The following is a 12,429-nucleotide window of genomic DNA, read 5'->3' as shown; positions in this document are numbered from 1 at the left end:
TAGTCAGTACATAGTAGTATGTATCGAATAAACACAATATCTATTAATTGCAATGTATAATCTAGATGCCGTGTCGGTGTATTCATGAGCCTTGCATTTGTAAGTGGAGCATTATTTCGGGATTTTTCTTCAATTGTTTCTTTAATTAAAATTTGAAGAGAAAAGAAAAAAAGATAGGATAAGAAAGAAGCTAAAACGATATACAAGTTAATAATGATGATGATGATGATGATGATGATGATGATGATGATGGTTAGAGTAATAATCGTGTACTGGTAGTAGTAGTAGTAGTAGTAGTAGTAGTAGTAGTAGTAGTAGTAGTAGTAGTAGTAATAGTAGTAGTAGTAGTAGAGCAGCAGCAGCAGCGTAGTAGTAGTAGTAGTAGTAGTAGTAGTAGTAGTAGTAGTAGTAGTAGTAGTAGTAGTAGTAGTAGTAGTATTAGTAGTAGGAGTAGTAGTAGTAGTAGTAGTAGTAGTAGTAGTAGTAGTAGTAGTAGTAGTAGTAGTAGTAGTAGTAGTAGTAGTATTAGTAGTAGTAGTAGTAGTAGTATTAGTAGTAGTATTAGTAGTAGTAGTAGTAGTAGTAGTAGTAGTAGTAGTAGTAGTAATAGTAGTAGTAGTAGTAGTAGTAGTAATAGTAGTAGTAGTAGTAGTAGTAGTAGTAGTAGTAGTAGTAGTAGTAGTAGTAGTAGTAGTAGTAGTAGTTCATGTAATAATAATTAATGCCGTAGTTGCATCTCTCCACTCACATTATTTAGTACCTCTGGCAACCTTCAACGTTAACAATCTATAGATGCTGTGTGCTTGGCTAAAAAACTCACATTGCCATTCGGAAATATAACGGACCAAAACAGAAAATGATATTATGTCACCTTGAACGTTATAGACAGAACGAAGATGACGTCAATCAAGTCTTTGTTATTGTTTTTGCCATCCACGTTTATGAGTACTTCTCACTAAACTGCATGAACCAGACTATTAAAGTTCATGATTACAGAATGTTTTGTGTGTTGGTCCGTTATACTTCCGGATGGCAATGTTATGAGATTCTGAGTCAAGCGCATACTATCTATAGTCTGTTTAATACCAATGGATGGCAAAAACAATTACAATGACCTGAGTGACGTGAACGTTCGAGACCTGTGATTGTGTCTGGATGAGACTTTTAGGTGATCTCAAACTAAGTACATTGGTGGTGTGCTCTTGGAATCTACATCTGATCCCTATTTGTTCCCAGTTCCCCTTTGTCTTACTTTTTCTTGGGTGCTTTAATTGTAATTCTATAACTTTTTACTATCCCATTTTCTTCCTTTTTACTGGCGATGATCTAACCTAAATGTGTTGCAAGCGCCGTAAAACCCTTAAAAACAATAAAAACAAAAACAGGCGGGTTTGCGACGGTGCACGAATGCGGACCAGACTTTGCTGATTGGGCGGATCGTCATAACATAGTAGTAGTGTGAAAACCATAAGAAGCTGCTGCTCTGGGTGAGGTTCCTGACTTCCCATAGTATCACTTTCTGCGTCTTATATTCCCCCTATAGATAGTATACTAAAATGTTTACAAATCATATATAATACATAAACAAAACATGATACAGTGCATAATAGAGGGATGATTTACAAGAGAAAAAAATATCGTCTCCCAAAACTATAACTATACATTTGACTGTTTCCCTCTCAGCCAGGGTATCCGACCCTGGACCAGGACAAAACCAAGTAATCTCATTCTAAGACAAAGACAGAAAATAAGTTGGAAAATAGATATAGATAGAATGCGCTTGGCCAAGGAGTTCACAACATTGCCATCCGGAAGTATAACGGACCAACACACAAACTCTGTGTAACCATGAACTTTTATAGTCTGGTTAATACAGTTTAGTGAGAACAACTCACAAACGCGGATGGCAAAAACAATAACAAAGGCCTGAGTGACGTCATCTTCGAACTATCTATAGATCGCTCCCATTCTAGCGAGCTTTCACCTTTGCTGTGATAGCTTTGTCCCATCTTCTGTGAGCAACACTACACTCCCAAGGATTTGAATGCAAACAAGTCGCACAAAACTATGTTTAACCTTAAACGTTTATATTCTGATTTGTACAATTTAGTGAGAATTACTCATTAAAAAATCCTGGCGAAAAGCAAGAACAAATAGGTGAGTGACGTCAAATACGTTCTTCTTCTTCTTCTTCTTCTTCGTCTTGTGGAAACCTCCAATATTGTCGAGGATCACTCCACAGTTTGCAGTGTTTTACATTTTAAACTTGCTAAAACTCTGCACATAATACTAAAACCACATAGATTAAAAAGTCACGGTGTGAACTCCAGCAATCGCGTGAAGGCATGTTGGCAACCGTTTTCAGCCACTTCAGCTGGGAGGCTATTCCATAGTCGGGCAGTGGAAGGGAAAAACGAATACATGTGGGCGTCTGTTCTCCCTATAGTGTGTTAGGTTTACAGTTTATTCAATCTTAGGCTTTCGCCAATAAATCACAAAATTGATGACAACATACACGAGGGAGGATGAGAAAGAATAAGCATCCGACTGGCGGTCATAAAAATAATAACAAATAAAGAGCTCTGTGACGTAAACTTCATTCATTCTATGGAAGGAGTAAAGTTGGTGTCCCTTGCTCTTGTTTTAGACCACCAACTGTGTGATTAGTTCTTACTAAGTTACAATATCTATCAGACTAAAGATGCTATGCGTTTAAGTAAAATATTCAGAACATATTCCAGACAGATGAAAAATACCAACACACCAAGCCATGTTGAACATGAAACGATTATTATCTGATTTTCAGTGAAAACTAATCACCCAACGGACGGTCAGACAACGATGACACTGAGCTGAGTAGTGAACTTCATACCTTCTAGAAATGTTTAAATTTGTATATAGATAGTTCTTAGTTGACGTCACTCAGGCCTTTGTTATTGTTTTTGCCATCCGCGTTTGTGAGTTGTTCTCACTAAACTGTATTAACCTGACTATAAACGTCCATGGTTACACAGAGTTTGTGTGTTGGTCCTTTATACTTCCGGATGGCAATGTTGTGAACTCCTTGGCCAAGCGCATTCTATCTATAAAGATAGTTCTTAGTTGACGTCACTCAGGTCTTTGTTATTGTCTTTTGCCACCCGCGTTTATGATGAGTAATAGGCTTCAACAGTCGTACTGTCACTTCCTTCCTAATGACGTATGGTAACTTAGTAACACTGGCTCTAAACTATCGGAACAATGGCTGACGCCGTATGAAATATTTCCACGGCGAGCTAAAACGCGTATCCAGAGGTAAAAAACCCCATCAATTTGATCATGTATTGACTTTTACACATTCTGATCACAAGGCATATAAAAAGGGAATGAAAGGTTCTAGCCAGCATGAAGAATAAAAAGTAATGATTTTCTTTGTTTAGAACCAAGATGGCCGCCGTTGCCGGGCGCGTGACATCAGACTATTGAGTCCAATTCTCACTAAACTTTAACCCGACTATAAACGTTCATGGATAAACACAGTTTTGTGTGTTGGTCCGTTATACTTCCGGATGGCAATGTTATGAGCTTCTTAGCCAAGCGCATACTATCTATAGATATGTATGCTGGTACATTTCATTTCGTTAACAAAGTTGGTAAAGATTGCAGATAATAGATTAAATATCCCTATCCCCCCCCCCCCCCCACCCCCTCTAATATAAAAGAAAAACAACTCACATGAAGTCTCTAGCGACTGATTATTTTTATACCAAATCATGTCATCTTATCTTATCTTATCTTACCAAAGGCTTAATAGGAATTATCCTTTAAATGCTTTATACAATAGTTTATAATTACAGAATCTCATATAGCTTGTATTGTATCATTCACAGACAGTTTTACACAACTTTGAATGTCAGGAAAAATGTATCAATACGGCAATGTAAAATCGAAAAATACAATCATAGAATACTGGTAATTGAAAACTGGTCAAGATCGAATGAATCATAAATGTACTCGTACAAAGTTCATAGTACAATGAAATATTAATTACAAATATAACCGTGAAAGCAACAACGATAATAAAGCATACATTAGTCTCTGATAAATTATGATTTTACATTGTTTCAGATGTCATGCATTTTACTGGTCAACATTTACAAACCACTCATGCACATCGACTTGTTAAGTTTTTTTATGAAAATTACGAGTTTTACTCAACTTCAAATTTTATTCAGATTGACATCCCTAAGACGTTTTAAGAGAAATCCACCAAGTGACGCGATCAGCCTCGTACTTACTGTGCTTTAAAACTACACATTCGCTGCACGACGCAAACCTCCAGCTTCAAGTGTGTTACATCAGCATCTTTTCAGTGTGCCGTAAAGCTACAAACTTCTCTGGGTCCACGCGATACGAAAGGCCTTCAAGTGTGTTACACCAGCATCTTTTCAGTGTGCCGTAAAACTACAAACTTCTCTGGGTCCACGCGATACGAAAGGCCTTCAAGTGTGTTACACCAGCATCTTTTCAGTGTGCCGTAAAACTACAAACTTCTCTGGGTCCACGCGATACGAAAAACGCCTTCAAGTGTGATTCAGCAGCGTTTCTTAGAGATGTAATACTACTCGACACGACACGAAAGTCCATCATGTGTGCTTGATCAGTGTTTTCCTAGTGTTGCATCACTATACAATTCCCTATAAAACCCTACACGCAATTCCTTCAAACGTGCTTCATCAGCGTCTTCCAATAATTACTTTACACACTTCTACACCAGGGTTGCCAGATTAATTTCAGGCATTCTGCCAACTGGATTTTAAAAATCTGCCAAATACCACAAAAATCTGCCAAACCGTACTATTTATAGTACCCCCTTTGAAAACTCATCCGTTTTGTTAAACAAAAAATTCTCAAGGCCGATGTAATAAAACAAATTTTCATTTCCCAAGTTTTAAAAGATCACTAAGACATAAAAATTGCCATGGAAAACGTGGAGTAGACCTATACATTCATCCCTAGGCCTCGTAAAATAAAATCTGCCAAATATCTGCCAAACAGCCAAACCGATTTTTCTCTGCCAGACGACTTCGAAGTCTGCCAAAAAAAAAGGACATTTGGCAGAAAATCTTCCAAATTGGTAACCCTGTTCTCCACACAAAACCATGGATCCAGTGCTACTTGGAATACTAATTGGTGGGACCGTCATCGTTATCCTAATCGGACTAGTGGTATATTACTGTTGTTGTTGTAGTCGTGGTGATGCGGCAAATAAAGATGATAGGGGGCAGCAACAGCCGCATTACTATAATCAGCAGCGCCACCAGCAACAGCCGCAGTACCAATCCCAGCAAGGAAGACAAAATTATAATAATACGACGCCTAACAACAACAGGTCACGTGATCACATCGTTTCCATTCCACACGTGTCGGTCACACCGCAAGAGCTCGATTTGCATGGAATGAGGCTCCACGAAGCGATGGACTGTGTGGAAGAAGCTTTAGACGAGGCAGTCCCCGGAACGACTGTGAACATCATCACTGGGAGAGGGTTACACAGCCAGGGCGGGATACCGGTCATCAAGCCTGCTGTGGAGAATTACCTTAACGACAACGGATACGAATATAAGTGGAAAAATGCTGGGGGGATGGTGTCAGTTAAAATTGAGTAATGTCAAAGTTCAAAGTTTAAAGGTGAGTGTATTTTATCTATTTACTTATTTATTTATTTATTTATCTATTTATTTATTTATTTATTTATTTTTGTCCTTTATTTTAAGATCTATCACGGATATACGTACAATGCATGCATCAAATAGCAACTTCTTACACTAGTCACAATAAATAGCAATGTAAAAAATTGAATGTAAGCTTCAGTTTATTATACGAAAACAGTATATAAAAATGGACGTTTCGGATTTACCCTTGATCAACAAAATAGGATGAATGAAACACTGACAGACGAAAGAGATAATGTGGTAGTGGCGTTGTTAACTTGGTTTTTTTTTGTTTCTTCATCTTAACAACGCCACTACCACATTATCTCATTCGTCTATAGTGTTTCATTCGTCCTGTTTTTGTTTTTGTTTTTTTTTTATATAAAGGGGAAACCCGAAACGTCCATTTTATCTGTTTTCGTATATTAAATTGATTCTTACATTCAATTTCTCATTGTTATTTATTTCTTCGAGCTTCGTGCAGCACCATGTACAATACATTAGTCACACCGCATTGCTGAAATATGACGCATGTTTGGAACCTGTCTCACGTGGATATCACGTGATCTTTATACGACTTTCATCTGACGGACATGATTTCTTAACCAATAAAAACATTTTAAGGGGCGGTTTGGGTCTTTTTTTGAAAAATTTTTAATTACCAATTTTGGGCGGTTTTTATCATTCTGTATCGTCATTATATGTTAAAAAACAACATTTATGGTGAAAATGTTTAATTATATGTGTTGATACCCATTTTGAGACCTATTATGGGGGTCTGACATAAAAAAATAAACAATCTTGTGGCAAACGTTCCACAAAAACTAATGAAGGAATGACCTCCATATTCTTCCCTCTTGTCAACATTGTACTATAGTGTGTCACCATAGAGAGATTTTACGGCTTTAGCTTATGGAATTTTTATTAAAACATTACAAAGTTGAGAATCAAAATGTTGTGACAAAATTGATGTTAAAAATTCAGAATTAGGATTATAATTCAAAATTCACATAATTTATCCAAAAAATCTCTCTATGGTGACATAATACATTATCTATGTGATAACTGTGGAGATTTTCAGACAATTTCATTGAATAGATTCTGAGAAACGTTTGACACAGTATCCCATACCCTTAGAAAAATGACATATTGAGAAAATAGCAAAATAGCGTCCCATTTTTCACACTTTTCTTACTACTTGTACCATTTTCGACTGTGTTTGTCGTACCTTTATAGACTACTTTAAGGATTTGGACTTCAATTATATTATTTCTAAGATAATAAAATGCCATTTTCCACCAAAATCTCAAAATCAATTTTTCGAAGGATTTTCCTAATATTTAGACCCAAACCGCCCTTAAATTAAATTTAGAAAATACAAACAAGTTACTTCGATTGTTTTTTTTTGTTTTGTTTTTTTGTTTGTTTGTTTGTTTTTTGGGTTTTTTTTTTTGTTTTTGTTTTCTGCTTTGTACTCAAAACGCGTCATAGTTTTTTCCCCTGTTTTTTATCGTTTTTTTTTTTAATCTGGCAGCCTACATATTCATCTATCTATCAACCTATCTATTTAAATACCTACCTATCTACCTATCAATCTATCTATCTATCTATCTATGAAAGCGGAAAAAAAAAAAACAACTACCCAATTTTAAGTACGAGTATAAACTTGGCAAGCTCGGGCGGGGATCATAATATTCTAATCTGGTAGGGTGTGTCTTTTTTACGAAACCCGCCGAAACCCGCCGAAACCCGACGAAACCCGACGAATCCCGACAAAGTTATGAGAAGTAGGTGGCAGTGGAGTGAACCTAGAACTCAGGGAAGTGTACACCATTGGGGAGTGAACCTGGGACTGGGTTTCGGCGGGTTTCGTAAAAAAGACACACCGCCGAATCTGGTAGGCCTAGTTTCGATCGATATCTTTGAGTTTCGATTACGACTTCTTAGAATCTCAAAGTAAACCGTTACACATGCCCTGCCCTTACAGACAGAACGTCAACATAGCAATGCGCATGCGCCTCTCTTATAAACTGATGAAATCTATCGTTTGGTGAATGAAAATGTTTAAAATGTTATTATATACATACTTTTATAAAATAAATATATAGATAATAAACTTATTTTGATGAAAAGTTCACAGTTAGTGATGCACCAGTTAAATCGTTTCTCAGCGATCTTTTAGTCTGACTTACCGAACCGTGAAGTCACTGATTTCACGACGGGTAATCTTAATCTTAAGTGCATTTCTTATTATTTTGTATTCTTTGCAACACATCACTGTGAATTTTTCATCAAAATAAGTTTATTGGTTATACATATTTTTATTTGATAAAAGTATGTATTTTAAAACATTTCGAAAATGATATCTCATTAACCAAACGATAGATTTCCTCAGTTGATAAGAGACACGCATGAGCAATGCCAATACTCTTCAACAGTCGTAACGTCACTTCCTTCCTAATGACGCATGGTAACTTAGTAACACTGACTCTAAACTATCGGAACAATGGCGGACGCCCGTATGAAATATTTCTCCGGCGAGCAAAAAAATGTTTCCAGAAGAAAAAAAACACATAAATCTGATCATGTTTCGACTTTTACATCTTCTGATCAAAAGTTCTAGCCAGCATGAAGAATAAAAAGTAATGGTTTTCTTTGTTTAGAACCACGAAGGCCGCCGTTGCCGGGCGGCGTGACATCAGACTATTGAATCCTATTGACGGTCTCTCTCTGTAAGGGCATGTCACCGTGACATAGGCTATAGATAGTATGCGCTTAGCTAAGAAGCTCATAACATTGCCATCCGGAAGTATGTGCGGCTATATGGTCTAGTGGTATGACACCCGCTTTCGGGTCGGAAGGTCCTGGGTTCGAGCCTCGCTCGGCGCATAGTGAGTCCTTGGAGAAGGCTCTTTACTCACATTCTTTCACCGTACTCAGGTGTAAAATGAGTACCTGGCCGTTAACAGCGTTGTCTCTGTCCCAAAAATTTGTAATATCGCCTGACAGGCGTCGTGTCTCGTCCTACATGTTATGTGTTGCTGTTGGCCAGGGACCCCTTGTAAAGCGCTTTGAGCACGTTTAGTTGATATTGCGCTATATAAAAGCTCAAGTTAAGTATAACGGACCAACACACAAAACTGTGTGTAACCATGAACGTTTATAGTTTGGTTAATACGGTTTAGTGAGAATTACACATGAACGCGGATGGCAAAATAAACAATAACAAAGACTGAGTGACGTCAACTTCCAACTATCTATAAATAGAACAAAGTTATGGTTGGCCTATCTCCGTCGATAGTAAGCATCGGTTTCGATTTTGATTTCTTCGAATCTCAAGTTAAATCGTGGCGTAGGGTAGTCTACCTATTTTTAGCAGTAGTAGAGTAGCACATCAGATTGACGTGTTCTTAAGCTGACAGCTGGGCTGTACGTAACCAGGAAACTGGAATCAGTTTGAACTTGTTTGTCGCTTAGACTGGGTCTTCTGTGATTCTTGGTATCTGTGGTGTTTTTAATGGAACTGTAATAAGTTGCTTTTGTTATTTCAAATAGGAACCACTGCCTCTCGACGGTACAATGTCAAGTTATTCTACACACACCTATGCTGAAAATGTTATCTTTAGTTAAAAGAAAAAGAAAGTAAAACGACAAAAAAAAAAACAAAAAACAAAACAAAACAACATTTTATTTGTTTTATTGCCGAGAATAACTTAGCAAAAGTGCAGCTATGTAGTCTTGTGGTATGACACTAGAGTATCGCATAGCTGAGTCCTTGGTAGAAGGCTCTTTACTCACATTCTCCATACTCAGGTTTAAAATGAGTACCAGGCCGTTATCAACGTTGTCTCTGACGGGGGAAAAGTTGTAGTATCGCCTAACTGGTGTCATGTCTCGCCCTACCGGTTAATAATGTGGTTGTTTAGGCTTAGGACCCCTTGTAAAGCGCTTTGAGCACGTCTTGTGGATATTGCGTTATATAAATGCTCAAGTATTGTTTGTTTGTTGTTGTTTTTTTGTTTTTTTGGTATTTAATTAATTAATTTTTTTAAAAATATTTTGGGGGGGGGGGGTGATTGTTTGTTTGTTTGTTTTGTTTTTTGCTGTTTTTTTGTATGCTTTTTTTTTTTTTTTTGCTGAAAAAGAATTCAATTGATTAATAATTATTCTACTGTGATCAATATGTGTGGTATTGTACTCAAAATACAAGAGCTGTAATAATATATGTCTAATGTTGAGCTTTTCTTGTTTTGTTCGGTACCGAACGGTACGATTTCTCAACTTGTCACAAAGTCAAGCAATGTTAGGCGTGGTCAGAGATCGGATGGGTGACAGTGAGCTATAAAATTCAAGTCCCGGTGATGTGTCCTTTGGAAGAGGCAAATTACACGCATTTTCATTTCCCCATTACCTGGTTATGAGAACTGACAGATATTTTAAAAGACGTAGTACAGATAGAACCCCTAACAGGTGACCTTACTGTATGAAAGGGAATCTTGGTGCCATATGATATACAAAACGAGTGTGAAGCAAATTGAGCATGGTAAACTCTTGGAAATATGTCATGCTAATGTGTGGCTATGTGGTCTTGTGGTATGACACTCGCTTTCAGATCGGAAGGTCTTGGGTTCGAGCCTCGCTCGGCGCATAGTTGAGTCCTTGGACAAGGCTCTTTACTCACATTCTCACATTCTCTCACCGTACTCAGGTGTGAAATGAGTACCTGGCCGTTAACAGCGTTGTCTCTGTCGGAAAAAAATTATAATATCGCCTAACAGGCGTCATGTCTTTTTCTACATGTTACATGTTGCTGTTGATCAGGGACCCCTGGTAAAGCGCTTTGAGCACGTTTAGTTGGTATTGCTCTATATAAAAGCTCAATTTTTTAATTATTTGTTTTTAATGTTCATATTTATTTTATTTCATACTTACCTTCTTCCGTCTTTCCCATCCATAGGAACTGTTCTGGGTCTCCAATGTCAAGACCTGATAATGTCCTGAATTTACCGTGGAATTCGATTACCTGGACTTCATCATCTGTTGTTATATATTCATTATTGTTAAAGTATATTGTTTTCATTTGAAATCGAAGCGGCCGATACCGACGGACGTTTATCAGATCTCAAAAAGACTTGCTAGTCGTAACGAATAGACACGCAGCTGGTAGATAATCAAAGCAAAAAAACACCCCAAGAAAAGAGAAAAAAATATATATATAATTTATAATATATATATATATATATATATATATATATATATATATATATATATATATATATATTTATATATATTAGTAAATAACATCGTAAACAGGCTAGCTACCTCGCTATCGTTAATTAAATACGCATTGATCGTCATTATCATAGATCGTTTATTCGTAGTCATATCATTTAAGGGGTGACAAAAATCAGAGACGTGCCCCAGTCTACTTTGTATCGCCAACCTTAAAAAGGCGATGATGATATTGTGATATAGACGAATAAAAGTTTGTTTTTTTTTGCATCAACAGAGAAGGACAACAATAATAATAGAGAGAAACTTGTTGACTTTACATCTCATAATATCTCGAATTCGGAGGGCCGACACCGACTGACGTTTCTTGGATCACAAAAAAAATAAATAAATAAATAAATAAAAAATAAAAAAATAAACAAACAAAAAACAACTTGTTAGTCGTAACTAATATAATAGACATACGGCAGATATATATATAGAGAATCAAAACCATAAAACATCGTAAACAACCAAACTGTCTCAATACCAATCAATCCCATAAGTGGTTTATTCATAGTCATATTTATTCAGAGTGGACAAAAACCTAAATCTTGAAAACGACCAATGATATTATGCATGACATATTTATACCGATACCAGTGATTTTAGCATTGACAGGGAAGGGGACAACTTATAGATAGTATGCGCTTGGCTAAGAAGTTCACAACATTGCCATCCGGAAGTATAACGGAGCAACACACAAAAACTATGTGTATCCATGAACGTTTATAGTCAGGTTGATACAGTTCAGTGAGCATTACTCATAAACGCGGATGGCAAAAACAGTAACAAAGACCTGAGTGACGTCATCTTCGAACTATCTATAACAGAGACAAACTTGATTGACAGGACATCTCAGTTCTACATTGCTGGAAATTGTGTAATTGTGTTGAGATTTTTTAAAGATAAACATTTGCCAACCGGTATATTAATTCATCTCGTTATTAATTTCATAAGAAGAAAAGAACATAGATTAACGGATCCCTATTTGATTTATAGTCATGCCGTTATCTAATTAATTTTCATCATTAATCACCAACCGGTGCTTCATTTAACTTTTAAACTTGATTAATCAAAAAGTGAATGCCTTTGTCAAAGGCGTTTTAGTTTAAGCTGTATCTGTTAAAATAATTGTAGAACATTTTTCTCTTTTGCTTTGTTTCTTCTTCTTATTTTCTTAGTCTTTTTAGTTCTTTTCTTTTTCGGTTTTAATGGTAATACGCGTTTTTTTTCCACTGTGTCGAATATTTTCTAAATTGGTGAATATGGTTTGGCAGCCATTTATGTTTTTGGTAAGTATTTACCGAAAAATGTTCATGGTTTCCATGGTATACAACTCAGAGATTCAGTTGGTATTCTACCTCTCAAGCTTTGCTATTCCGATCTTTATCGCATTTATTTTCCTCATAATTGCGATCGGTTTTATTTGCTCTTGGTGCTGCAAAAATTGCCAGGGATGTTC

General features: G+C 36.6%; 1 protein-coding gene across 3 annotated transcripts in view; it reads left to right on the top strand.

The window, feature by feature from the left end:
* LOC144977630 (uncharacterized) overlaps nt 1–10,901 on the top strand; it is a 75,322-nt gene extending 64,421 nt beyond the window's left edge. The window contains exons 2-3 of one of the 3 annotated variants that reach the window (XM_078923042.1): nt 4,215–5,670; nt 10,651–10,901. In XM_078923042.1, the coding sequence (XP_078779168.1) occupies nt 5,142–5,648 (507 nt within the window). In that variant the 5' untranslated portion in view covers nt 4,215–5,141 and the 3' untranslated portion in view covers nt 5,649–5,670; nt 10,651–10,901. Of the gene's footprint in view, nt 1–4,214; nt 5,671–9,049; nt 9,268–10,650 lie in introns of those variants that run through there. The other 2 variants (XM_078923044.1, XR_013646358.1) reach the window with 2 other exon arrangements.
* The last annotated feature ends 1,528 nt before the right edge of the window (nt 10,902–12,429 follow it).

The sequence above is a fragment of the Berghia stephanieae genome, chromosome 7 (genome assembly GCF_034508935.2).
Source record: "Berghia stephanieae isolate SIO BIC M18660-M18661 chromosome 7, UCSD_Bste_1.3, whole genome shotgun sequence".
Lineage (NCBI taxonomy): Eukaryota > Metazoa > Mollusca > Gastropoda > Nudibranchia > Aeolidiidae > Berghia > Berghia stephanieae.
This window is presented reverse-complemented; position numbering and strand designations above follow the sequence as displayed.